This window comes from Leptonychotes weddellii, chromosome 4 (assembly GCF_054177405.1).
Source record: "Leptonychotes weddellii isolate Sample4059 chromosome 4, ASM5417740v2, whole genome shotgun sequence".
NCBI classification, from domain to species: Eukaryota; Metazoa; Chordata; class Mammalia; order Carnivora; family Phocidae; genus Leptonychotes; species Leptonychotes weddellii.
In genome coordinates, this window is record NC_138372.1 from 1,104,752 (window position 1) to 1,129,484 (window position 24,733).

The 24,733-nt window shown below is 54.7% G+C and overlaps 1 protein-coding gene across 3 annotated transcripts in view; it reads right to left on the bottom strand.

Moving 5' to 3' along the window:
• MORN1 (MORN repeat containing 1) overlaps positions 1 to 24,733 on the bottom strand; it is a 53,550-nt gene that overhangs the window by 20,161 nt on the left and 8,656 nt on the right. For 2 of the 3 annotated variants that reach the window (XM_081817320.1, XM_081817318.1), the window contains 4 exons: positions 18,490 to 18,586; positions 17,126 to 17,236; positions 8,171 to 8,294; positions 7,565 to 7,734 (listed from right to left, as the gene is read on the bottom strand). In XM_081817320.1, the coding sequence (XP_081673446.1) occupies positions 7,565 to 7,734; positions 8,171 to 8,294; positions 17,126 to 17,236; positions 18,490 to 18,586 (502 nt within the window). The remainder of the gene's footprint in view (positions 1 to 7,564; positions 7,735 to 8,170; positions 8,295 to 17,125; positions 17,237 to 18,489; positions 18,587 to 24,733) is intronic. The other variant, XM_081817321.1, reaches the window with a different exon arrangement.

Here is a 24,733-nt window from a genome sequence, read left to right on the forward strand (position 1 = left end):
GGCCTCGGGGGCCACGAAGGGGCCCAGAGCGCGGCAGCTTTCCAATGTGAGGGCCACCTGCAGGGGCGGGAGGGGCCGGGACAGTGGTGCGGGACCCTCCGCTGGGCCGGTCCAGAGGTCGGAGGTCTCCAGACGTGGCAGCAGGCCTCCCAAGAGGGATGGAGTTGGCCTCGGGATGAGGTGGTGCTTCTCCTGGCAAAAGCGAGCTCCCTGCCCTGCGTTCTTCTGGGAAAGATGAAGGGTCTCTGTTGTGTCTCTAGGAGCGATCGGGTGAGGGAGAGAGCGCCATGGGCCAGCGGCCTTTACGAGGAAAAGGAAGCTGGACCTGAGGCCCCCAGAAAGGCCCGGCGGGGCCTGCAGACCGCCAGCCACGTGTGCGGTGAGGGCCAGGCCCTGAGGAGCTGGCCGTGGCCAGGGGCGCGGGCACACACTGAGACATCACCCCACACGTTCTCTGCACACGGGAAACTTGCACACAGATGCACTCAGTCTGCACACGAGGGTGCACACAAGCAGAAACACTCCCGGTCACCCCATGCTTACATGCCCTGGCGGGCGCACACTCAGCCATGCAGCCTCTCCCGGCGTGTGAGCTCCCACCCGCACGCGCACGCCTGGCCCACGTCCCCTCTGTCCTGGGGCTGGTCCTCAGCCACGCCCCACACCTGCTCCTCTAGCCTACCCTGGGCATCCCCCTGCCAGTCCAGGCCTGACTCTGCCCACCACGGGGCCTGGGCCGGGCCTGCCCCACACCCACCACCGCCCAGGACAGTAGCGACCCCAAGCAGACCCCTCCCCAGAACCTTCACCAGGGGATCCTGGACAGGTCAGGGTGCGAGGTGTGCCCTGGCCTCTTGCCCTCCTCAAGTGTCCTCCCCGAAGTGGCTCCTGCATCCCAGGGGCCACACTGGGCACCAGGAGAGCCCCATGCCCCTACCGGCTGGGCAGGGGCCCACTCAAGCACTGTGCCCACTCCCAGTGGATGGAGAGCACTGGGGCTGACAAGAAGAAGGCCAGAGGCCCTGTGACGCAGGGTGAGGGCAAGCAGGGCTCTGACCGCAGGAGACCAGGCGCCCCTGCTGGCCGGTCCCAGGAGGGAGAAGGGCTGCACACGGGCAGCTGGGCGGGTGGGATGTGTCCCCTCCCATTTGTGCCTCAACAGTCAGAGGCTAAACCCGAGGCAGATCAGGACACGAATGCAGTGTCTGTCCCTGCCTGGCCTGGTGGCTTTCGGCGGTCTGGGGTCTGTCCAGCAGATGGCCTAAATCCCCCAGGGCCATGGGGAAGGGGGCCCACCCTGCCCCAAGCAGGGCTTCCTCACTGTGGTGTGGGCGTGGAGACCATCTTGGGGAGCCCCCCGGGTCCCCCCTTGTACAGGCCTCTGAGGCCAGAGCCAGGGTGAGAACGACATCTGAGCTGGCTCTGCGCCTAGTTCTAGAGCGGAGTTTGCTCCTGCCAGAGCAGCCGTCCCCCCGAGGCACATCCACGGGGTGTAGCACCAGCAAAGCCTGACGGAAGCCCAGGCCTGTCTGCCTCTCTCCTTTCTCTGCAGGGTCCCCCAGAGACCTGCTGCCTGGGGTCCTGTGGGTGCTCCTGGGGTTCCCGCCCTGTGGCAGGTGCTCCCGGCCCCAGGCCAGGAGCTGCAGGAAGGAGGGGAACCAGGGAGCCGAAGGGGAGAGGGGCTGTGGTCTCAGGTCCTGTGGCCGCCCACCCCTCGGATGCGTGGTTTCAGGCAGACACGCCCCCTCACTTTTGCGTTCATCCCACTGGTCCTCCCTGCATTGGCCTCGGAGGCATGGGGGTATCTGTTCTTGTCAGGGACATTCTCTCTGTGTGGTAGGATTCCTCGACGAGAAATTTACAGCACAAATTTCCCTTTAAAAATATGGACCTTTCATGCCAGCTACTCTGCCATAATTAACCATAGACAATTCATATTAAAACATGTTACCACCCCAAGAGGCAATGAAATTTCCAGAAGTTCTCTGCTACCCATTCCGTCACTTTTATTGTCACGATTGGATTAGCGGCAAAGGGCACCTTGATTTTTAAAATCATTTTACAATTACGGATGATTCTTTGTAGATCCCATCCGATGAATACTCAAAACCATTTGTTCAACAAATGGAAAAGAGGGACCACTCAGATCAGCTGGAAACATTTCCTGGGAGGGTTTTGTGCATTTAAAAAAAAGAGAGAGAGAGAAGCAATCTGAGGTTCTCTCCCTGCTACAGCTTTATTAGGTTCCCAAATCCAATTTACGGGGGATTGTCTGGGCCCCTGGGCTCCGCTGCCTGACAATGTCCCTGCAGCAATTATCAGCACCTGCATTAGGGCTCAATGGGCCTAAATTGCCAGGGGGCGAGCAGACACCCCACTGACGGCAATTAACATAAAAGGGCGCTACCGTTTAAAGCTGTGGGTGGGAATTACAAAAGGTTAAGCGACTAAATATAAAAATCTTTTTGAATATAACATCAATGTGCTTTGTTACTAAAATGTGGGTGCTGTAATTTCACCAAAATAGGGTTTAGAAAACCTGGCGATCATCCACGCCCATGAAATCGCCTGTTCTCAACGAAAAGCACATCGTCTGTTCAAAAGTTAAAACAATTCAGCGACTGAACTATTTCATATCAACAAAATAATCGAATACTGACTTTCACAATTACATATTATTGACACGGGGCCTCTGGAAAGAGAAAGCGTTTTCTCTCTTCGTTTTACTTATTTGCGTAATTGGAAACCAAGATTTTAGAGAGTTTACTTTCTTAATTGTGGGTTGCATGGGTGAGGAAAAGGGCCGAGAAGCTGGTCCTCGTGGGGCGAGGGCGAGGGCCGCGAGCTGGAAGGCGCCGGCGTCTAGCTCCACGTTCTCAGTGACTGGAGGGGCCAGGCGATCGCGGCTGGGGAAATCTGGGGGTACGGCGGGGCAGCAGCCTGGGGACTGTGCTCCACGTGCCTTCCGGTGTTGGCACACGAGCTTAAGAACTTGGAGAAGCATGGATACTTGCTTTTAAGTGTTAGATGCCGCTTTGCTTTGGTTTCCCGCTGCGATGCCTCCCTGTAGGGCAGCTCCAGCCCCTTCCCTCTCTCCTCACCCTGGCACACAACCTCCTGGTCGCTGAGAAAGGAAACCCTGAAGTAGTCAAAGATCTGACCGTGAGGTGGGCAAGGACATCCTGTTGAACTGGCGCATCCTTCCTGTTTGGTTCTCGGAGCGCGGCGGGCGGGGCCGGTGGGGGACAGACGGCAGGGGTGGGGTGGGGTGAGGTGGGCTCTGGGCCCGCACCCAGCACTACCCCCAGGAGCCAAGGCTGCAGGGGAGGCCTGCCAGGTGTTCTGTGATGCCGAGCCCGGCGTGAAGGCTGCTTGGGGAGCAGACCTGGTGGCCAGGCCCCCACCCGGCCCTGCCTTTGCCCACCCCTTCGGTTAGGGAAGGGGACCCCCTGTCCAGGACCAGGGTGGTTGCCCTCACTGTTTTTTGACCGTGAGCTAACCCTGAGACAGAGAAGCAGGGCAGGGGCCATGGGGCCGGGGCTCCCTGTGGCCCTCAGCAGCTCCTGATGCTGTGGGACCCCATCTCCCACACTTCCCATCGGTCTGACAGACTAAGCTTCTTCACCTCCAGCCCCAGTTGTACCAAACCCATTGATCTGTGCCTTACAGCCCTGTCGTGGGACAGGGGCATGAGATAGGGGGACATGGTGCTTTCGCGCAGGAGACACTGCCTACAAAGAGATGTAGAGGGAGGGCACCTGCCTTGTCCCTCCCTGGAGATGGCAGGAGGCCCAGGGCCTTGCTCTCCGCTGTGAGCTGAAGGCGGGTTCGCTCCTGTGGCTTCCAGACCCTCAGGCAAGCATGGCTGAATGACACGAAATATCCATCCTCCGTTCTCTGGTAACAGAACCTGATCTTGGCTGGCAAATTGTATTTCTTGTCTCCTTGTGGCCTGCTATGGTCACGTAACCAGGTTCTGGCCAACGAGGGGTGAACGACAGGGTGTCCTGGAAGGGACGCTTCTTAGAAGGGACCAGCCGTGCTCCCTCTGCTTCCAGTTCCCACTGTCGGGAATAGGGGCCTGATGACTGGCCCCTGTGCAACCCCCTGGGGCCACGAGGTGGTGCAGGAAGGACCACAGAGGAGAAGAGGCAATGAGAACAGGGAACCCTGGTGATCACGGGGCCATCACCCCTGCCTCTGAACGTCCACGTGAGCGTGAACATCGGTGGGGTCGAAGCCACCACTCTGCTGTCAGAAGCAGGCTCCTAGGTGCGCTCAGGAGCATGGACCTGGGGTGGGGGTGCTCCTGGTGAGCAAGAGCGCAGCCGCGGGATGAGGCTTCAGTGGGAGCCGGGCTCCTGTTTGCTTGTGTAGTGGCGCGTGCTCGGTCATGGGAGGGCGTCCAATGGCGCCTGTGACCCGGGGCTGAGCGGGAAACCCTGGGCTTGGAGTCTGTGTGCTGGGAGAACATTTCAGTGGAACCCCTTCTCGGGGACAGAGGAAGGGCTTCCAGAGGGACAGTCACCTGGGACATGTTCTGCCCCAATCTATTTTAGGCATGTATCGACTGATCTCTCGGCCTGAAACCCTCTGGGCTGCGGTCTCTGCCCTGCACTTCGGAGGCCTGTCCGTGTGTCCTGGCTGCAGGCTGGGGGCCACCAGTGGGTGCTCCCCAAGACTTTCAAATGCACGCGGCAAGTGCCCACGGCGGCTTCAGCAGGTGCCACCCTCCCCATCCCGAGGCCAGCGCACGTGGCTGTCACCCAGGTAGGCAGACACAGTAACTCTTGGCTGGAACTCCTGGCTCGCTGCAGGCTTGAACGGGGCTCAGGGGTCCTTGGCGAAGGTCTGGCAGAAGGAAGAGAGGCGGGATCTGGGAGCCATGCGAGAAAGCGCTGCGCCAGGCCAGCAATAAGAGTGAGAACGACACGGTTTACGGTTTGGCTTTGAGAACACAGACGTTCACTCGTCCGAGGGAAAGATTCCTGACTTATGTTCTCCGTGCGCGTGGGGGCTGCCATGGAATGTCACACATTTTGCCGTCTTTTAGGACAATGGGTAAAGAGACCTTATGAGTTAAAGATATCTATCCCCATATAGTCACAGAATAAGCCACTTCATTAAAAAAAAGAGAGAGCGAGAGAAAGCCTTGCCTGCTTCCCACCCAAGCAGCTCCAGGTCTCCCTGGGGCCATTTCTGGGTTTTTCTCGCCGGCACGAGGGTCTCGCGCACTGCTGGGCTGCCCCACGGCTGGAGCCTCCTAGACACCACGCAGCAAGCTCCCTTGGTTAAGCTATCATCATGCGGGTTTTCTCTTGCTTATGGCTGACCCTATCCTACCCGCGGCAGAGCTGACATTTACAACGGCTTCACCCCTCTTGGCAGAAGGCACCAGAGGACAGCGCCGGCCCGTGTGTCCGTGACCCAGAGCAGACCCAGGCTCCCGCCAACACGTCCGGAGGCTCGGGCACCGGCCGGGCGAGGGGTGCTCTGGGGCAGCTGTGGGGACAGGACACTCAGTGTGAATGTCCTCCAGAGCGTTCCGGGGTGGACCGATCCCCATGAGAGGAGCAGAAGCACAGGGGACCCTTCCTGACCCCCGGGCAGGTGTGCAGGTCGCTGGAGTGCCACCCTGTAAGGGGACAGGACGGGCTCACCATGGGGTTGGCAATCTTGGGGGCAGAGGTCGCTTGTCATTTTACAGAAGAGGAGGCCTGCACAGAGAGGCTCAGCCATAAGAGGGCAGAGAAGCAGCAACCCCACGTCTGGCGTCAGCCCCCAGACGCACCTGGCCAAGGACCGGGGGCCTCGGGTTCGGCTGCAGAGCTTCCAACAGGCAGCTGGGATGCCTGTGGAGCTCAAACCTGAGTGCGGAGCGTTCTCACAAAACCAAGGGCATGTTCCCCCTGGTCTCTCCAAAGATAATTTTCTGCGGCACCACACCCCCATCCTAGCAAAGCTAGAAACATCTCTGAACGTTTTGGCAGCCTGAGAGCAGCCCCGCGAGCATGGGGTGAGGCCCGCTCCCCGAGCGGTGAGCCCCCCAGACCTGCACAGTGGGCCGGGCCCGGGCCGCCTGCACCAAACATCAAGGAGCAGACATGGCCCCGCTTTCCGGGCCTGGTTTCCACGGAGACCTCATTACAGGCTCTGAAATCCCTCCCGGTGGAAGGCGTGGCGCCCAGAGAGTGTTTTTACGCGGAAATATGAGAACTCTTCTGCCCTGCAGTGTAAAATTGCTTCTATAAACTGGGCTGGAAGCAGACGAGGGGTCATGGCCAGGCCCCCCAGGGCTCCACCCCACGAGCCTCAGGGCCCCCGCCTGCCCCTCCGGCATGGGGCTCCCCGCAGCGAGGGCCCAGGCCCGGGTCTGGCCATGGGCCTTGTCGCAGCACTCCGGGTCCGCCTGTCCTGCTCTGTGACTCTGAAGCACCCGTCTGCGGTGTCCAGGGCTGGGATCCTAACTGCGGGGATGGGCCCCCCTTCAAAGGGTCGAGAAGAGCGTGAAGGCCCCCACAGCTAACGTGCACGTGAATTTGCCCGATGGGGACCCCTGAGCCCTGTTTACTGAGCTTGCCGTGGTCCCCGAGGATCTGGTGCAGCTTCCTGGGGCGATGGCGGGCACAGGTGACCAGGCGGGACCCCATGGCCATGCTCGGCTGGGCTGCCTCGGGTAATGCAAACGCTCCCCCCAGTAAGATGAAGGCTGTATGACTGACGCATCAGGCTGTGTGGGAGGAGTCACGGCCCCGGACACAGTGAACTGCAGAGAAGAAACTTTGATTTACCTCCTGAGCACTCGCTTTCCGGGAGTCATTCCGGAATAATCCATGGAAAAGCCAGGCCAGGCACTCCACGGCAGCAGGTTTTCAGGCACCAGGAGCCAAGTGCATGTGGCGATGCTGTGTGCTCTGGGCAGACGTGGAGGCAGCCGGAAAGCCAGGCGAACCCGCACGACCATTAGGGCTGCAAATGGCGGCTGACCTCGGCGGGTGGGGGCCACGAGGCCCAGCTCCTACACTCGGGGGTCCTGTCCAGGCTGACCACAGGCCTCCTGGTAACCGTGGCCTTGGTGGGTTTGCCTCTGGGCCTAGCCCTCGGTCTGACAGATGCAGAAACAACCCTGAGACCATCAGCCCAGGCTGCATTCTCCCACCAGGCTCCTGGAGCGCGAACAAACCACCTGACTTTACACTGACGGCGATGACCAGACATGCCCGTGGAGAGTGCGGGACGGCCACTGTGGGGGGGCCCCCGGGACCGCTTGTTCCCCACCGCACCGTGGGCACTGGGTTTGCACCTGAGGGGCCTGGATGCCCAGGACAGGTAGCTCCCAGCCTGCCCCTCAGCCCACAGCTACGGAGACTGGCCCTGCAGAGCAGAGGCCTGCGCAGGCCCGGCAACATCTTCCTGGGATGTCCTGTCTCCTCCAGGGTCACTGTGCCTGGCTTCTCTAGGCTTTATTTTCCTCCTGCCCAGGTTCCGGGGCACCCGCTGTTGCCCCACACGCCCCTAAGCACTCATGCCACCTACCGCCAACCAGTTGGCTAACTCCACTCACCGGGAAGGCCACTGGGCATGTCCCTCTGGCCCCGAGAGGTGTCTGATGGCAGCGCTGGCTCCAGGTCCCCCGTGAGGAGCGGCGGATCTCCGGCACTTTCCAGGGCAGCTCTGGGCTCCAGGCCCCCGGACTTGGGACTCCGCAGAGGATAGGCAATGCAGTCAAACCCACTACAAAGGGAATGGGTGGGACTGGGCTTTGCTGGACGCCAAGCGGAGGGTGACACCTGGCTGTGGGGACACGGTGGCCTAGGGGCCCTTCTGGGGAGGAGGAGGACCTGAGGCAACCCTCTGAGACTAAGAGAGCGGGAAGGAGGGAGGGAAGGAGGAGGAGAGAGTCTTGCTCCGGGACCATGTGAACCTTGCTGCGGCCCCAGTCCTCCCACCCCCGGCTCCCTGCCCGGCCCCCACTGCCTGAAGGTGCCCTTGCTTCTTCTCCACTAGACCAAGCATATCGTGTCTGACGCTCACTGCTGGGTGCCCAGTGCCCTCGGGTTCCTGGCTGGTGTGCGAGTGATGTGGAGACGGGTATGGGTAGAGCAGTTCTGGGCCATCCCTCCTTGTCCCCCAGGCCACACGGGTGATGTCCAGGGTCGCCCATACTCACAATGGGGTCTGGATGGGTGGCTCTCGGTTGTCCTTGTCCACTTTGAAGAAGCTGACCTCTGAGTAGGCCGGGAGCTGCACATACCTGACGCCGGCTGAGATCTTCAAAACCCGGCCATCCTCGCCTTGGAAAGGAGAGAGAAGCAGGCTGTGCCAAGGAATGGCCACCAGAACCCAGGTCTCTCCCTCCCTGGTCCTGGCCTTGGCACCTGTGAGGAGCTCGCAGGAGCAATGCTGGCCCAGGCCACACCTACATTCAACTTGAGCTCCCTGACCCCCTTCCTGGCCTCCCTGCCCCGACTCTTCCACCCCTCGCTGGGGAGCCTGGGCCTCAGGGTTAGGGTTAGGGCCTAACCTAGCTGTGCCCCTGGGAGGGCCTCTCCTTGTTGGCTGTCCTCAGGGCTTCACCTGCTCAGGGGCATGTGGGTGCCCTGGCCACGAGCAGACACACTGGAGTTTTGTCTCCACCATGATCCTGACTCCAGGGAGACATTGCTGCTTTTTACCCATCTCCCACCTCTGTCCCCCTTGTCTACACTCCCGAGGCACTCAGCACAGGGCCTGGTCATGTGGACTCTGGGTCCAGTGCAGAAGGACAGCCAACAACCACTGAGCAGTATCAGTGAAGGCCCGCTGTCCAGCCCCTGTGGAAGAGGACACATGGCAGGGCAGACACTGCAAACACTCTGACTTAGAAGGAAAGGAGTAGAGAGCCACGGCCCACTGGGGTTTGATCGGCTTCTGCTTCTGGTCACCACAGAGTACCTGGAACCAATTCATGCTCCTACTTGAAGCAACCAAAAAAGCAGACAAACTATAATAATAATACAATGGTTTTCAAGATCCTGGACCTCAGGCAAGGACAGAGGTCCCTGAGAGATGGGGGACAAATGGTGTGGACTCTGTAACTGCCCAGGTCACTTGCTTGAAAGAAGGTGGACTGGGTGCAGGGAGAGGGTCTGAGCAAGCCCAGGAGCCTCCTCAGTGAGGAAACAGGGCCGGGAGGCCAGGAGGACAGGCACACAGTAGGAGTCCCGGAGTCCTGAAGGCAGAGGAACAGAGAGGTGAGGGGCCCCTGGGGACAGAGCAGAGCACAGATCAGTGCACGAGTGCGAAGAAATGCCTGGAGGCCAGGCTAAGCACCACATGAGAGGGTGGGAGAGGCCTGGGCTTGCATGGGACTGGGAGTAGTGCTCACTCCCGTTGGCCACACTGGATGCCACGGCACACCAGACAAAGCTCTCAGAAGGTCTTGCTTCAACAATGGAGATAATGGGTCTCAGACGGAGCTCACCTAACACATCATAAAGGCAAAACCTGAAAGGATCAAACTGTCTCTGTGTCAACTGTGCCCCAGAACAAAGTCCAACAAGAGTTACGGGAACACAGAAATACCCAGCCCCCAAATGGTAAAAGTCTCAATGTCTGGCACTAATCAAAGATTACCAGGCAAAGAATGCAGAAAAGTATGGTCCATAATGAGGAGCAACCAACTGAAACCAACCCAGAACTGACCCAGATGTGAGAATTAGCAGGAAAGCACACTTTTTCAAAGTTTTTATAACTGTATTCCATGTGTTCAAAACATAAGCAGAGACACAGAAGATATAAAAACAAAGTTGAACTTCTAGAAACAAAAACGATGAGATAAAAAATATACTGTATGTGATCAATGACAGATTAGATATTGCAGAAAAAAAGATTCATGAACTTGAAAACATACCTATAGAAAGTACCCAGAATGAAACACCAAGAGGAAAAAGGAAAAAAAAAAAAAAAAAAAAGAAGAAGAAAACTGAAGGTAAAGAGAAAGGAGGGAGGAAGGGGAAAAAGAATCCATGAACAGTGGGGCAACTTCAAGCACCCTAATCCATGGATAATGGGGCCCCTAAAAGAGGGAAGGAAGAAGTTGTGATGGAAAAACTATTGGAAGAAATAAAGGCTGAAAATCCTCCCATTTTTAAAAGATTTATTTATTTATTAGAGGGGGCGAGAGAGAGAGGGAGAGAGCAGGAGCACATGAGCCGGGGGTGGGGGGAGGGGCAGAGGGAGAGGGAAAGAATCCCAAGCAGACTCCTTGCTGAACGCAGAGCCCAACACAGGCTCAATCTCATGATCCTGAGATCATGACCTGAGCTGAAATCAAGAGTCGACGCTTAACCAACTAAGCTACCCAGGCACCACCTTCCTTTTTTAAAAGATTTATTTATTTAGAAAAATTCCCAAACTTGATGAAAACTATAAACCCACAGATCCAAGAAGATCAATAGATCCCAAGCACAAGAAACATGAAGAAAACCACACCATGTCACATCAAAAACAAAACTACTCAAACCAGTGATAAATAGAAAATCTTAAAAGCAGCCACAGAAAAAGCATGTTTGTACAGAGCAAACATGGATAAGGATGACAACAGACTTCTCATCAGAAGTAGTGCAGACAAGAAGACAATGGAGCAGCACTGCTGTACTGCTGGGAATGAACCAGAATTCTATACTTGGTAAAAATATCTATGAAAAATGAAAGCAAAATCAAGATGTTTCCAGATACATGAATACTGAAAGAATTAATCTCCAGCAAGCATGTAGGACAAAAAATGTTAAAGGTTAAGGCCTTCAGGCAGAAGGAAAATGGTATCAGGTGGAAATCTGTATCTACAGGAAGGAATGGGGAGAACTAGAAATGGGAACTATGGGGGTAAGAGATGGGATTTCCTTTTATACTTGTTAAGTATTCTTTGAAAGATAAATGACTAAACAAAAGTAATAATGTATTATGAAGTGTATTCAATATTCGAATGTCAAACGTATAAAAACAATAGTATAAAGGTTGGAATTGTAGAAAAAGAAGTATGTGCTATTGTAAAGTTCTTATATTATATGTGAAGTAGTGTGGTATCACTCAAAAGCAGACTGCGATAAGTCAAAGATGTATACTGTAAACCTTAAAGCAACCCCTAAAACAAGAAAACAAAGGGCAATAATGAATAAGCCACCAGAGAAGATAGGATGGAATCATAATTAATACTCAATCCACAAAAGGTAGGAATAGAGTTTAAAGAGGAAAACAGCGGTGGCAAATAGAAAACAAACAGTGAAATGGTAAGTTTGAAACAGTTATATCAATAATTATATTAAATGTGAACGGTGTAGGGTGCTTGGGTGGCTCAGTCGGTTAAGCATCTGCCTTCGGCTCAGGTCTTTCGATCTCAGGATCCTGGGATGGAGCCCTTGTCTGGCTCCCTGCTCAGTGGGGAGTCTGCTTCTTCCTTCCCCACTTCCCCCTCCCCCACTTGTGTGCTTGCTCTCTCTCTCTCAAATAAATAAATAAATAAATAAAATTTAAAAAACCCCAAATAAATGTGAATGGTGTAAAAACTTCAATTAAAAGGTAGATGTGGTTAGACTGGATGAAAAAGCAAGACCTGACTATATGTTGCCTACAAAAAGCACACTCTAAATACAGACTTAAGTAGATGAAAAGTAAAAGTGTGGATAAAGATACACAATGCTGATATTAGTTAGGACAAAGCTGGAGTGACTATATTAATATTATAGGAAGTAGTTGCCAGAGCAATGACTACGCCAGGGATGAAAAAGAAAATACTGCAATGATAAGGGGTCAACTAATTAAATGACATAAAAATCTGAGATTTCAATATACCACTGTCAGTAACTGATAGAACAAGCAGATAAAAAATCACCAAGCATATGCTAAACTTGAAGGATGGTATCAATAAAATACACCTGATTGATATTTATAGACTATTCTATCCAACAAAAGCAGAAATCATAATTCTTCTCAAAGTGCACACACAACATTTACCAAAATGGAACAAATTCTATGAAAAAAGTCTCAATACATTTAAAGGGACAGTAGATATACAAAGAGTGACTCCAACCACATGGAATTAAGTTAGAAGTTAATTACAGAAAGATCTCTGGAAAATCTCCAAGTATTTGGAAATGAAACAACACACTTCTAAATAACTCATGGGTCATCAAAGGAAATCAAAAGGGAAATCAGAAGCATTTTGAATTGAATGAAAATGAATGCACAACCTAGCAAAATTTCCAGGATGCAGCTAAAGCAGTACTAAGGGGGAAATTTATAGCAATAAACTCTTATATTAGTAAAGAAAGGTCTGAAATAAATGACCTTGGTTTCCATCTTAAAAACTAAAAGAAAAAAAAAGAGAGAGCAAATTAAACCCAAAGTAAGCAGAAGCAAGGAAATAACATCATAATGGGAATTAAAGAAATAGAAAATAGACAACAATAGAGAAATCAATGGAACCAAAAGTTGATTGTTTATCAATGAAGCTGATAACCTGTAGCCAGACTAGTCAGGCAAAACAGAAAGAAGACATCAATAATCCATAGTAGGGGGGCCCCTGGGGGCTCAGTCATTAAGCATCTGCCTTCGGCTCAGGTCATGATCCCGGGGTCCTGGGATTGAGCCCCGCATCGGGCTCCCTGCTCTGCAGGAGGCCTGCTTCTCCCTCTCGCACTCCCCCTGTTTGTGTTCCCTCTATCGCTGTGTCTCTCTCTGTCAAATAAATAAATAAAACCTTTACAAAAAAAAAAAAATCCATAGTAGGAACAAAAGAGGTGGTATCAGTGCATTAAAAGGAGAATGAGGGAATATTATGAACAAACTTATGACAATAAATCTGACAATTAGATGAAATGAACAAATATTCCTTCAAAGACATAAAACACCAAAGTTTACTCAAGAAGTAGATAACCCAAATAACCTTATATCTATTAAAGAAATTGAATTAGTAGGTAGAAGTCTTCCCACAAAGAAACTGCAGGCCTCAATCGCCTTCATATTGAAATCTACCAAATATTTAAGAGAAAATAATACTAATTCAACACAGACTCTTCCAGAAAATTGAAGCATGAAGTCAGCATTACCCTGATAGCAAAACTAGACTAAGACATTATAAAAAAAAATTCGGAGTACCTGGCTGGCTTAGTCAGTGGAGCATGTGATTCTTAATCTTGGGGTTATAAGTTTGAGCCTCACATTGGGTACAGAGATAACTTAAAAATGAAAAAAAGAAGAAAAATTCAAGACCAATATCCTTCATGAAAGGACATGCAAAAACTTTAAACAAAATTTTAACAAACAGAATGTCCGGATAATTCAATGGGGGAAATAACAGCCTTTCAACAAATGACACTGGGACAACTGGACATTCACATGCATAAGAATGTAGTTGGACCCCTACCTCACACCACACATGAAGATTAACTCCAAATGGATCATAGTTCTCAGTGTAAGAGCTAAACATATAAAATTCTTAGAAGAAAATATAGGAGTAGATTTTCATGACTCTGAGTTAGGCGGTCTTCTTAGATATGAAACCAACAGCACAAGCAACAAAAGAAGAAAGTAGGCAAATTGCACTTCATCAAAATTCAAACCTTTTGAGTTTAAAGGACACTACCAAGAAACTGCAAGACAATCCACAAAATGGGAAAAAAATATTTGCAAATCAGATATTTGATAAGGGGACTTATATCCAGAATACATAAAGAGCTCTTAATAACTCACATCAAAAGGCAAGCTACCCATTTTTAAAATTTATTTATTTATTTATTTATTTATTTAAAGGTTATTTATTTATTTATTTATTTATTTATTTATTTATTTATTTGACACAGAGAGAGAGAGACCACAAGTAGGGGGAGGGGCAGAGGGAGAGGGAGAAGCAGTCTTCCTGCCAAGCAAGGAGCCCAACTCAGGGCTTGATCCCAGGACCCTGGATCATGACCTGAGCCAAAGGCAGACGCTTAACTGACTGAGCCACCCAGGTGCCCCAAGTTACCCATTTTTTTTTTTTAAATGGTCAAGATCTGAATAGATATTTCTCCAAAGAAGACATACAAATTGCCAATAAATACGTGAAAAGATGCTCAACATCATTACTTGTAAAGGGAAATGCAAATCAGAAGCACAACAAGATACCATTTCACACCCAGTAGGATGACTAGAACCAAAAAGACTGATGGTAATAAATGCTGGCGAGGATCTCGAGCAATCAGAGACCTTGGTCATTGCCAGTGGGAATGTAAAATATTGCAGACAAATGAAAGAAAACACATCCAGACTGGAAAGTAAGAAGCAAAATTAGATGATTTTCTATATGAGAAAAATTCTAAGAAATCCTCAGGAAAACTAGCAGAGCTAGCAAATGAGTTCAGCAAGGTCAAAGGATATAAGATCAATATTTTAAAATCAGTTGTAGTCTAGTAATCTCTGAAATAAAGGTAAGGAAACAATTCCATCCATAATAGTATAAAAAGAATAAATATTACACATTTATTAGTGAACAAATTATAATTAAGTTATAAGCTAAATAACTATTGATAAATTATCATTTATTAGTAAGTTTAACAAAAGAAGTGCAAGACTTGCACACTAAACATTACAAAACATTGGCGAGAGAAAGTAAAGATATCAATAAATGGGGAGGTGTCCCATGTTCATGGATGGGAAGATGCAGCGCTGTTAATGGCAGCTCTTCCCGGCCAGAGTCAAAGCAATCCCTAACAAAATCCCAGCAGGCTTTTTTTTTTTTTGGCAGAAATTGACAAGCTGATCCTAAAAAAATTGTATAAAATATAAAGTTCCCAGAATAGCCAAACCAATTTTGAAAAAGAAAGCAAAATTGAAGGAGTCTCTAATTTCCAAACTTAGGGTGAGGCTCCAATAATCAAGGTGTGGTGGTAGTGCAGGGACAGACACGTGGGTCGACGGAACAAAATCCAGAGTCTGGACACAAACCCTCACTCTTACAGTGAAGCGGTTCTTGATTGAGGTGCTGAGGCAATTCAGTGGGGAGAGGACAGTCTTTTTGGCACGTGGTGCTGGGATGGCTGGACATCCACGTGAGAAAAGATGAATTTAGAACTGCATCTTATCCAGAAAAATTAACTGAAAATGGACTGCAGAAATGCAAGAGCAAAACTTCCAGCAGAAAACAGAATATCTTTGTGTACTGGGTGGGGCTAATCATTCCTACATACATTACCAAAATTATGATCCATAAAAGAAAAAATTGACAAATCTTTATCAAAATTAAAAACCTTTGCACCTCAGAAGACAGCATTAAGAAACTGACAAGATGAGGGGCGCCTAGGTGGCTCAGTTGGTAAGACGTCCGACTTTTGACTTTGGCTGAGGTCATGATCTCAGAGTTGTAGGATGGAGCCCCAACTCGGGCTCTGAGCTCAGCAGGGAGTCTGCTTGAGATTCTCTCTCCCTCTCCCTCTGCCCCTCCCCTGCTCTCTCTCTCTCTCAAATCAATTAATTTTTTAAAAAAAGTTTAAAGAAAATGACAAGATGAGCCACAACTGAAACTATTTGCAAAGATGTATCTGATAAAGGACTAGTATCCAGAATATATAAAGAACTCACACAACTGAAAAACAAGAAGAGTAAACAGCCTAATTTAAAAAAAATGGGCAGCATGGTTGGATAACCATTTGTCTAGAGAAGACACACACGTGGCCAATAAACACATGAAAAGCTGCTCCACACCACCAGCTGTGAGGGAAGTGCGACTCAGAACTTCAGTGGGACGCCGCTTGACCCCCTCAGGACGGCTGCGGATGTGCAGGACGTGGGGAAATCGAGCCCTGTGCCCCTGGCAGGATTGTAAAACGGTGCAGTCACTTTGGGAAACAGTCTGGCCGTTTCTTTGAAAGTTTACACATAAATCTGCCATGTGACCCAGCAGCTCCCCTCATGGGTGCATAACCGAGACACAGAAAACACAGGCCGCACAAAAACTTGCACCAAACATTCCCAGCTGCCAAAGTGCAAGAACCCAAATGTCCGCCAACAGATGAGCAGGGAAACCAAGCGCAGACGCGGTCACCGAAGCACCAACACGACGCTGGTCAGAGACGCAGAGCCAGAGGCCACGTGTCATGGGACTCCACTCATACCAAGTGCCCACAGCGGGCACATCGGTGGGAACAGGGCTGCAGGTGGGAAGGAGCGGTTTTTCTCCTGAAAATCTCCTGATTTTGCTGAAAATCAAGGAATCACTTAATACACGAGGATTTCGAGCTATACAAAGGACACCGCAGTAAGGTTGTTAAACCAACTGTGACTGTCTTTGATCCATGCTGCTCATCGTGGCTCCGTCCTCAAAGCTTCTGAACTCAAGTGAACTAATGGACATTAAGAATCCCAGGCATGGGGCGCCTGGGTGGCTCGGTTGGTTGGGCGACTGCCTTCGGCTCAGGTCATGATCCTGGAGTCCTGGGATCGAGTCCCATATCGGGCTCCTTGCTCGGCGGGGGGTCTGCTTCTCCCTCTGACCCTCCCCCCTCTCATGTGCTCTCTCTCTCTCATTCTCTCTCTCAAATAAATAAATAAAATCTTAAAAAAAAAAACAAAAGAATCCCAGGCATGCATTTATTACCGGTGGTCCTGCCCCGGCCACCGCACAGTGACCGCCTGGGGGCAGATCGGTGCACTCAGGGTCCTCTGCCCTGCCGCCGGGCCAGAAGGCCCCTCCCCGGACCGGGCACTCTGCTCACGGGTGGGAAGCGCTCTGGGAGGCCAGCTGGTCCACCCTCAGCATCGCCGCCCGGCTCATACGATTCCTCAAAAAGCAGCCAGATGCTACTGGAGATCTGTCTTCCCCTGATAACCCATGGAGGACACAGGAACTCACCCCTTGCCAGGCTGAGGTGCCCCACAGACGCCAGTGGCCCTGAGAAGTCACCCATTGTCCTGTGAGATGTGCGATGGCCGTGGTCACGCGCACACACTCACGATGCATGTGGCTGCCTCCCGCCAGTGGGGGGACTCACATGCCTGCTACAAGGACACCTGGTACCAGAAGCCACATGTGCCATTTCGTCCCTAACCCTAAGAACCTGACACCTGTTTATCTTTCTGAAAATCCAGTCGTCACCCTGGAGATGCTTACTCCTGGCCACTTCCCCATTGTCCTGCTGCAGCTGGACGTTCAACGTGAAGGAAGACCCCTGAGCCACATCCATCACCTCCGGACCCAAAATCACGATCCTCTTGGCTTGTGCTGGGAGAGAGCAGAGCAGAGCACGGTTCGGCACAGGTGAGCGGTGGGCCCAGCGCCTGCTCGAGCCCACATCCCCGCTGGGGCCCTCCCACGGAATAGCGTGCTTCCCAGGGCACCGAAGGAGAGGGATGCGCAGTTATCACACACAGGGCTGTAAATCCCCTGCACGAGCCACCGCACACAGAGACCCCGGCAGTCACTAAAATAAGACTGTGACCCCATCCTGAGGGTCAGCTGTGACTTTTAAGCAACTTCTTGCAGAACTGGTTACATTAAAGAGACTTCAGAGGTCCACTAAATGCTGAAGGGCTGTGAGTGAGTGGCTTGTCAGCATTGGGGTTTGCACACAGTGGAATTTCCTGCACATCCGCTAGTTGGTTGGGACTCCGGCCCTGCACTCCTTGCGTCTGAGTCAGCAGCTCAATGTGTGCTGGATGAGGCGCTGTGGACACCTGCTGGGGAACTGGCCAGGGCGCGTCCATGCACAGGCTGGACCTGCGGGGCATCCTCTGGGGTCTGTGCAGCTGGAGACGGTGTTCTCGGTGTCTGCTTCCCCCTGAATCTCCGACCCCCCTGAGAGTGATGACCTCTGGCACAGCACAAGGTTCACGGTGTTTAAAAGCAATCACTGGGAAAAGCTTAGGACAGGACTTGAGTCTAATCAAGGACGTGCCAGCTAGGCGGGAGCACACACAGGCACATGTGCAGGGCGACAGGTGCTTCACAGTGACGGGGGGCCTGGAGAGCCCCGCTCTGTTCTGGGAGGACAACCTGGCACCCAGCAGGGTGAGGCCAGAGCCCGCGTCAGCTGTCCTAGGCTTTTTCCAGCATTTGCTGAGACTCGGTTAGGGGGACGCGAGGACATGGCTTGCCCCCTGCCTGAATCTTTCACACCCAGGGATTCCAACATCCCTAATTTGGGGTGGGCTGGGATCTGAGTCTCTTCCCAAGGTGAAGTTCCTAAGGTGCTCCTGGCGGACCCTGCCTAAGACTGGCCCGATCCCCAGACCCTGGGACCCTGAGAGCGTGACTGAGCCGAAGGTAGACCAGTCACAAGCCCTTTTGAAACCTGATTGGAATGTGTTTTTCCTAAAGGGGCTGGCGTTTTCGATCTCACTTCACCCCTGACCCCAAACACCTCCGGATTCAGCACCGCCGTGCGTGTGCCCGTGGCCACCTGAGAGAGAACTCAGCAGACCCCAACGTGACCCCACAAGAGGACAGGGGGAGGCAGGGGTGGGAGAGGCACCTACCCACCGGGTGGCCATTGATCCACATCCCGTGGTAGACGGCCCCGGAGCTGTGGGTCATGTTGCCCAGGCCACTGAAGACGTCACTGTGCCACTGCCCCTGTGGAGAGAGCCGTGTGGACGACACTTGAGACAGCAGGGGGAGGCCCGTGGGGTCCCCGCAAGCACCATGCCCCCCTTCCACAGGCCGAGGACCGAGTCTGCTGGAAAACCACCCCCTCGGGGGCTGGGAATCACGTGGTACCGCCCTGCCTCCGAGCGGCTCTGCAATTGAATTGTAAGAAGAGGGTCAGTTGGGGGACAATGGCACATATGTAAATGGCTCAAAAAGGGGCACTTTCAGCACAAAAATCCTTTCAGTAAAGATATTACATTTGTGCGGGGTGGAGGGGCCCCCTGAAAGCAGCAGGGCCCATTGAGGGGACCTTGGAGCCCACGCGGCACACTCTACCCCACTCGGCCGCCCCCAGAAGCAGCCTCGCTTTCTGAACCGCACGCACAACAGAGTGTGAGAATAATGTGGGAGAGTGGCAACAGTGTTTTGTGGAAAACTGCAAGGTCCTAATGGTATTTTGAGTGTGAATTACTGCTGTTGGAAGAAAAATCAGCCAGAAGCACGTTTGGTTCTATGCATTTTTCTGTGGGAGCTAATTGGGCTCCCGCTTCCCCGCCCTGCTCTCACGCGAGCCGCGCGCCGTCGGCGCCCACGGGTGCTGTGGGAGGCAGCGCAGCGGAGGCCGGCGCCGGGCTCTCCCAGGCCCTTGGGAGGCTGTGGGAACGGCCCCCGAAGGCCGCAGCCCTGCAGAGCTCGGACGCCCCGAACCTGGGGCGGTGGCTTGGAGAACAGAGTCACCGAGCACCAGGGCTGCGGAGCCAGGTCACGTTGAGGGGTGGAGGAAGACCTCCGCGGCCAGACCCCATCACGCGGGCTTCTGGGCAGCATTAGTGGGTGCCTCGGCCTTGCGACCAGGGAGTCACTGCACACGCAAGTCCGTGCTTGGGGATGATGTATGCGCCTGTGCTCCCACGCATGTACGTGTGAGCGCGTGTGTGTATCCATGTGCGCGCGCGCGTCCGTGTCCGTGCTTGGGGGTGACACATGCGCCTGCGCGCCCACGCATGTACGTGTGCACGCATGTGTGTATCCATGTGCGCGCGCGCGTCCGTGTCCGTGCTTGGGGGCGACGCATTCGCCTGCGCGCCCACGCATGTACGTGTGAGCGCGCGTGTGTATCCATGTGCACGCGCACGTCCGTGTCCGTGCTTGGGGGTGACGCATGCGCCTGCGCGCCCACGCATGTACGTGTGAGCGTGTGTGTGTATCCATGTGCGCGCGCGCGTCCGTGTCCGTGCTTGGGGTGACGCATGTGCCTGCGCGCCCACGCATGTACGCGTAAGCGCGCGTGTGTATCCATGTGCGTGCGCGCGTCCGTGTCCGTGCTTGGGGGTGACGCGTGCGCCTGTGCGCCCACGCATGTACGTGCGCGCACGCGCCCATGTCCGTGCTTGGGCGTGATGCATGCGCCTGTGCGCCCACCCATGTACGTGTGCGCGCATGTGTGTATCCATGTGCGCGCGCGCGTCCGTGTCCATGCTTGGGGGTGACGCATGCGCCTGCGCGCCCACGCATGTACGTGTGAGCGCGTGTATCCATGTGCGCGCGCGCGTCCGTGTCCGCGCTTGGGGGTGACGCATGCGCCTGCGCGCCCACGCATGTACGTGCGCCCGCGTGTGTGCAGCGGGACAGCGGTGCTCTTTCCCCGGAATGGGCAGAGTGAACTGGGCAGGAGACAGCAGAGCAGGGGAGTCCTGGGCTGGGCTGCTGTCCGTGGGTCAGGGTGGGGACAGCCCTGGGAGGGTTGCCCCAGAGCCACGCGGGCATGTTAAGCCCCAGCCCCCCCACCCCCGTTACTCTGCTTGCTGGGAGGCGGCGGACGAGGCTTGGAAGTAAAGAAGTCGCTGAAATGGTTTGCTTGCCAGGAAACCCTTCCCTTCACGACACCATCTTCAGACCCAAGAAGTTACCAGTTTCAGCTCGGGCGACAAGACTCACAGCCAAACAAACGCAAACCCCATAGGAGCCGAACCAAACCCACTGTCCCCAACACCCACCCCGCCCTCTACTTAGAAACCACTGGGCTCAGTCCCCAGGCCTGGCATCAAGAGGTGGTACAGCGGGATGTGGTACAGGGGGCCTTGGCCACAGGGAAGGGCTGTGCCTTGCAGAGAACAAAGCCTTCATGTGGGGCCTCTCCCTTGCTCCAGCCGCCCTCCGCCCTCCCAGTGGCAAGAGCAGCGGTCTCTGCGCCCACCACGTGCCCTGGGCAAGTCTGCCACCTGCCCTCACGTTCCAGTCTTCATTCCTGGGTGTGCAGGTGTGCTGGGTTCTCCCCATCCTGCAGGGATGGCTGTGGGGCCCGTGGAGTCTGGCCACGTGCTCATGTGCTCTCCCAGGTGGGAGGCTGGGATTCAAGATGCTGGAAATTGGCTCCGAGTTCAGTCTGCACGGGGCACGGACGCAGCCCCATGCCTGCACCGTGGCTCCCCACACTCCCTTGCTCGTCTCTCCAAGATGTGGCTCCAGATGCTCCCGTCAGGTGGAGCGAAACCCTGTAGCACTTCCTAGCGGCCATCCCTTCCCCATCCTCGGGGGTGTCTGAGACCCCTGAAGCCCAGAGTTACAGCTCCCACGGATGGATGGACGGACGGATGCTAGTCATAGACACTCCCTGGCTCCCTCAGGACCGCGTGGGGGCTCAGCTCAGGCCGAGAGGCTGTCCAAACCTTGAGATGGCTGCTGGGCGCATTTCCCGCGTCGTAGCCATTGCTGCCGTGAGAACGGCCACCTCTCGTCTCCGCTCTCCCTCCGTCGGCCCAGGCCTCTGCGAAGTGCTGGTGCTGCTCTCAGGAGGAAGGCACAGCCTTGGGTCGGCTGGAGAAGGAGCTGACTGGCGGGTCATCCCACGCCCAGAGCTGTCGAGGATGGCCTGTGGGACCGTGGCACCCCTGCACCCACTCCGGGCGCGCACACTGCGCTCACCACCCATTGTGTCTTCCCTGGTCGTTCACAACGGGCGACCTGAACTCGCTGCTGGAACCTCTGGGGGAGCTGGGTATTCACAGCGTTAATGCAGGACTTCCCCAGGACAAATGCGCCCCAGTGTGCAATGTAACTCACCCAGCAGCGTGGAATCTTTTCTAATTAATGTTATAAATCATACCCTTGAAAATTCTGCCCTTTCTCAGCTGACTTGCACCCAAAGCATGAACCAATACTTACAAAAGCATCTCACAGAGGCGGCGGTGGGGTTCCCCACGAGGGGGGGGTGGGGGTGTATTCCCCCGGGGCAGGGGCTCCCTCCACTCTCCCTGGCCCTCCCTGCCCATGTGAGGGCTCATGCACGGTAGGTGCGATGCGGGAAGAGGGGGCAGGGGCCCGTGTCCACACCACAAAGGCTGGCGGGACGGGCTTCAGTGTTAGGAAGCGGGCCCAGGGGACTGCAGTGAGGAATGCCTGTCACCCTGCAGTTGCTGGGGCGCCCCCAGGGCCGAGGGGGATGCTGCAGACAGCCTCCGCGGCTGGGCCCACCTCTGAGCATCCACAGCTCCCAGGACAGTTGGGCCGCTGGGATGAGAGACTCCTTGGGTGCCCCACATGGTGGGGATAAACTGTGAGAAGTATTTGACTCTCTTCTCATTTTAGGGAGCACGTTCTGTTGATTCTGTTTTTCTTTCTGAGGGAAGGGCTACTGTGCTTCTCCAACTGTGCGCCCCCCCATGCCCCCCAGTGCTCCCTGGCGCACACTGAATGTCCAGCCTGGCACATCGGTCACGTCCTGCCTCCAGCCCTCCCTGGGCGCCAGGGTTTGGCTGGCCACACCAGGAGGGCCCAGGGGACTGACTCCCCAGTGCCTGCCTCGGGCGGTACTCGAATGGCCTCCCCCATCATCGCCAACCTTGGAGCTGGAGCAGGTGACCACTTTCTTTGAGGTCACAAGCTTGTAGACCAGCGACGGGTGGTCTGGGGTCAGGTCACATATGTGGATATGGCCCTGGGCCACCTGCCTGGGCCCTGCAACTGCCCAGGGGGCCTGGATCTCCAGCCTGTGGGACAGCCTGCCGGGGTGGCAGTGGGCACACAGGCCGGTGTGTCGGGGGCATGGGTGTGCGCCCCGCTCATCCATCTCCCCAACAACAGCAGGGTCATAGGGTGTCGTGTTTGACCTCCACGACCTTGGTCGTAAGTTCCTTGGATTTCAAAGTGTGCACTGTGGCTCTCCATACTTTTCCATGTCTGTTTCTGATGTCTGATGACATGTGGACCGTGCAGGGAACACGGAGCCTGGCACTGGATCCGCGATGGCTCTGGCAGTCCGGACCCCTCCTCCCGTGCGTGCTCGAACAGACCCAGACGCTCCGACTGTCCTGTGTGCGGTGCACCCCTGCGGTCATGGCCCCACATTCCTGGGCTGTGCAGGGTGGCAATGGGGACATAAAGGCCATTGGCCATTCCTGAAGACACACAGGTGAGGACGGTGGAGGCTGGGAGCCGCCAGCAGGTGAAGATGCACATAAGGCCGGCCACCTGCTCTGAGCGGCAAGCAGGTGTACCAACCAGCAGGCCTCCCTCTGGGAAAGCCAACACGAGAAGCACAGCCAACATGCACAGAGCGGCGCCCAGGGACGGCCCGGAAGCCAGCAGCTGCTGGGGGGACCACACAGGTAGGGAACGCTGTGCCGTGCAAACACACACCGGGGTTCGCCAACAGCTCGGGTCTGCTTCCATCCGTGGGGGATGTGGCTCGCCTCCACAGCGCAGTATCAGCTCCGGGGCTCCCTCAGGGATTCCGGAACGCTGCCGCTCTCAGAGGGGCTGCCCTGTGCCCGTGGGGGTCACCATGCTGCGGCCACGTTCCCGGGAGGAGCCAGTGAGCCTGCCGCTGCTGGGCACGCCCACCTCCATGTCCCGCAGAGGTGGAGGCAGCACAGAAGGTCCTGCGGGTGCAAGCCGGGAGCCCGGGGGTGACCCGCACAGAACCATCACGGGGTAGCCAGGGCAGGAGATGCCCTTGCCAAGATTTGCCAGTTACAACCACCGGCCCCAATCCTGACCACGTGGCTCCTCTCACGACAGAGGGAGAAGCAGTTCTGGCTTTGGGATACGTTGTTTTACGTCCTGACAGAAGATGCTAGAACATTATTTTCAGGAGTGGATTTTTCCTGGGGCTCATTACAAGGGTCTGCATTGGGGAATACCGGTGACAAGGCAGCGGGGATCATGAGGCAAAGGCATGCCTGCGCTGGGTGGGAGAGCTGGCCGTGTGGGGGAGTCCCCGCCCCCTGCTCCACGCGGCCCTGAGCACAGCTCTGCAGTTATGTACCCCTCCTGGAACTTCTCCTTCTCCGGGTCTGGCAGGTTCTCTGTCAGACTCGGCTGATATGGGACATGGTCAAGGGAGAGCTCGGCCACTATCGTCTAATCTTTGAGGAAATAAAATTACCTTAAAAATAAATAAAAACCACAAGCTGGTAGGTCTGTGGTGAGGGGGGCCAGGGCAGCTTTCTGGGCAGCTTGGGGTTGAAGAGGGTGGGGGTCCGAGGGTGCCTGGGGCCTCGCGTGGGGGCCGACACTTCCTGGGTTAGAAAGCAGGAGGTGGAGGAATCCTGCCACACCTGCTGGAACGGGACAGTCCACCCGTGCCGGCCGTGGGGGATGGAGCCTGTGCTCCCGGGGTGACAGCAGCCGTCAACGCCGGCGGTCCAGCCAAGGGACACACTGGGAAGGAGGGTGAGGCCGGGCAGAGGAGCCCAGCCAAGGATGGAGGGATGCCACATCCCCCTGACGGCGGCAGCGGCCGGCGCTGGGTTGTGGACGGCGCCAGAACACGTGGGGATGGCCGTCTTCAGGAGGAGGAAAGGACAAGTACAGGCGAGGGTGTGGACGGATTGGAACCCATGCGTGGCTGCTGGGAAAGTGACACGCGGCAGCCGCTGTGGGAGCCGTGTGGGGTTCCGCAGAAGTAAGTGGGAGCCACCACGGGGTCCAGAAGCTCCTCTTCTGGGTGTACGCCCCGAGGACCTGGACGCAGGGGCTGAGAGAGCTGTGTGCTCCCCGACGTCCACGGCAGCATCGCTCACAGAGCCAAGCGGTGGAAGCAGCCCAGGGGTCCATCGGTGGATGGACGGACGCGCAGAACGGGGTCCCTCCACGCGATGGACTATTATCCAGCCTTAGAAAGGAAGGAGC